At 32.8% G+C, this 685-nt stretch overlaps 1 protein-coding gene across 1 annotated transcript in view; it reads right to left on the bottom strand.

Moving 5' to 3' along the window:
* Nucleotides 1-408, bottom strand: part of DLG5 (discs large MAGUK scaffold protein 5) — a 62,884-nt gene extending 62,476 nt beyond the window's left edge. Inside the window, exon 1 of the mRNA XM_031554412.1 lies at nucleotides 344-408. Within this exon, the coding sequence (XP_031410272.1) occupies nucleotides 344-386 (43 nt within the window). The 5' untranslated portion in view covers nucleotides 387-408. The remainder of the gene's footprint in view (nucleotides 1-343) is intronic.
* Nucleotides 409-685: the final 277 nt, after the last annotated feature.

The following is a 685-nucleotide window of genomic DNA, read 5'->3' as shown; positions in this document are numbered from 1 at the left end:
TATATATATATCTGTAAATATGTGTACATATAGACACCCAATACTCATAGAAACCTAACACTGACATTTTTACATTACTACAATAATTTGCAGCATAGTTACGTAATTTGATGTAATAGATCTTATTGGCAACAACTATGCGTAGCTACAAAAATTGTGAACTTGCACTACACAAAAAGCGTATACTTATTCCTTGTAAAGATGCATGGCTGTATAATACAGTTCAACTTCTTTTCTGTTACAACTTGTATCCTTCTACCTTGAAAAAGACAACTTAAAAACCACATTATCCCAGCAGCCAAAAGATTTGTTCATCAAGTTTTTAAATTAATTCTTTACTCACCGATGCTACTCAGAGAACTGCTGCTTTCAGAATCAGAAGGCATTATGGACAGCACACTGTAAGTAGATCCTAAAATTAGAAAAAGACAGACAGTATTATTTTTTTGTTTCCCCCTCACAAGATCAAGCTAACCATTTGTTTTCTTGACTCTGTAAATGCCAAACCTACTGAATGGTATTGAAGTGAACAAATGTTATCAAAGCTTAAAAAACTATAGGAAATGGATAACTTGTAAATGAATGCAACACTATGCACTGAGCAGGAAATGGTTCCAGCTTAAACGGTAAAAAATGAACACAAAAAATACAATAGTTATTTCTGATGCACTGAAAACACCGAGTT

This window comes from Meleagris gallopavo, chromosome 8 (assembly GCF_000146605.3).
Source record: "Meleagris gallopavo isolate NT-WF06-2002-E0010 breed Aviagen turkey brand Nicholas breeding stock chromosome 8, Turkey_5.1, whole genome shotgun sequence".
Lineage (NCBI taxonomy): Eukaryota > Metazoa > Chordata > Aves > Galliformes > Phasianidae > Meleagris > Meleagris gallopavo.
This window is presented reverse-complemented; position numbering and strand designations above follow the sequence as displayed.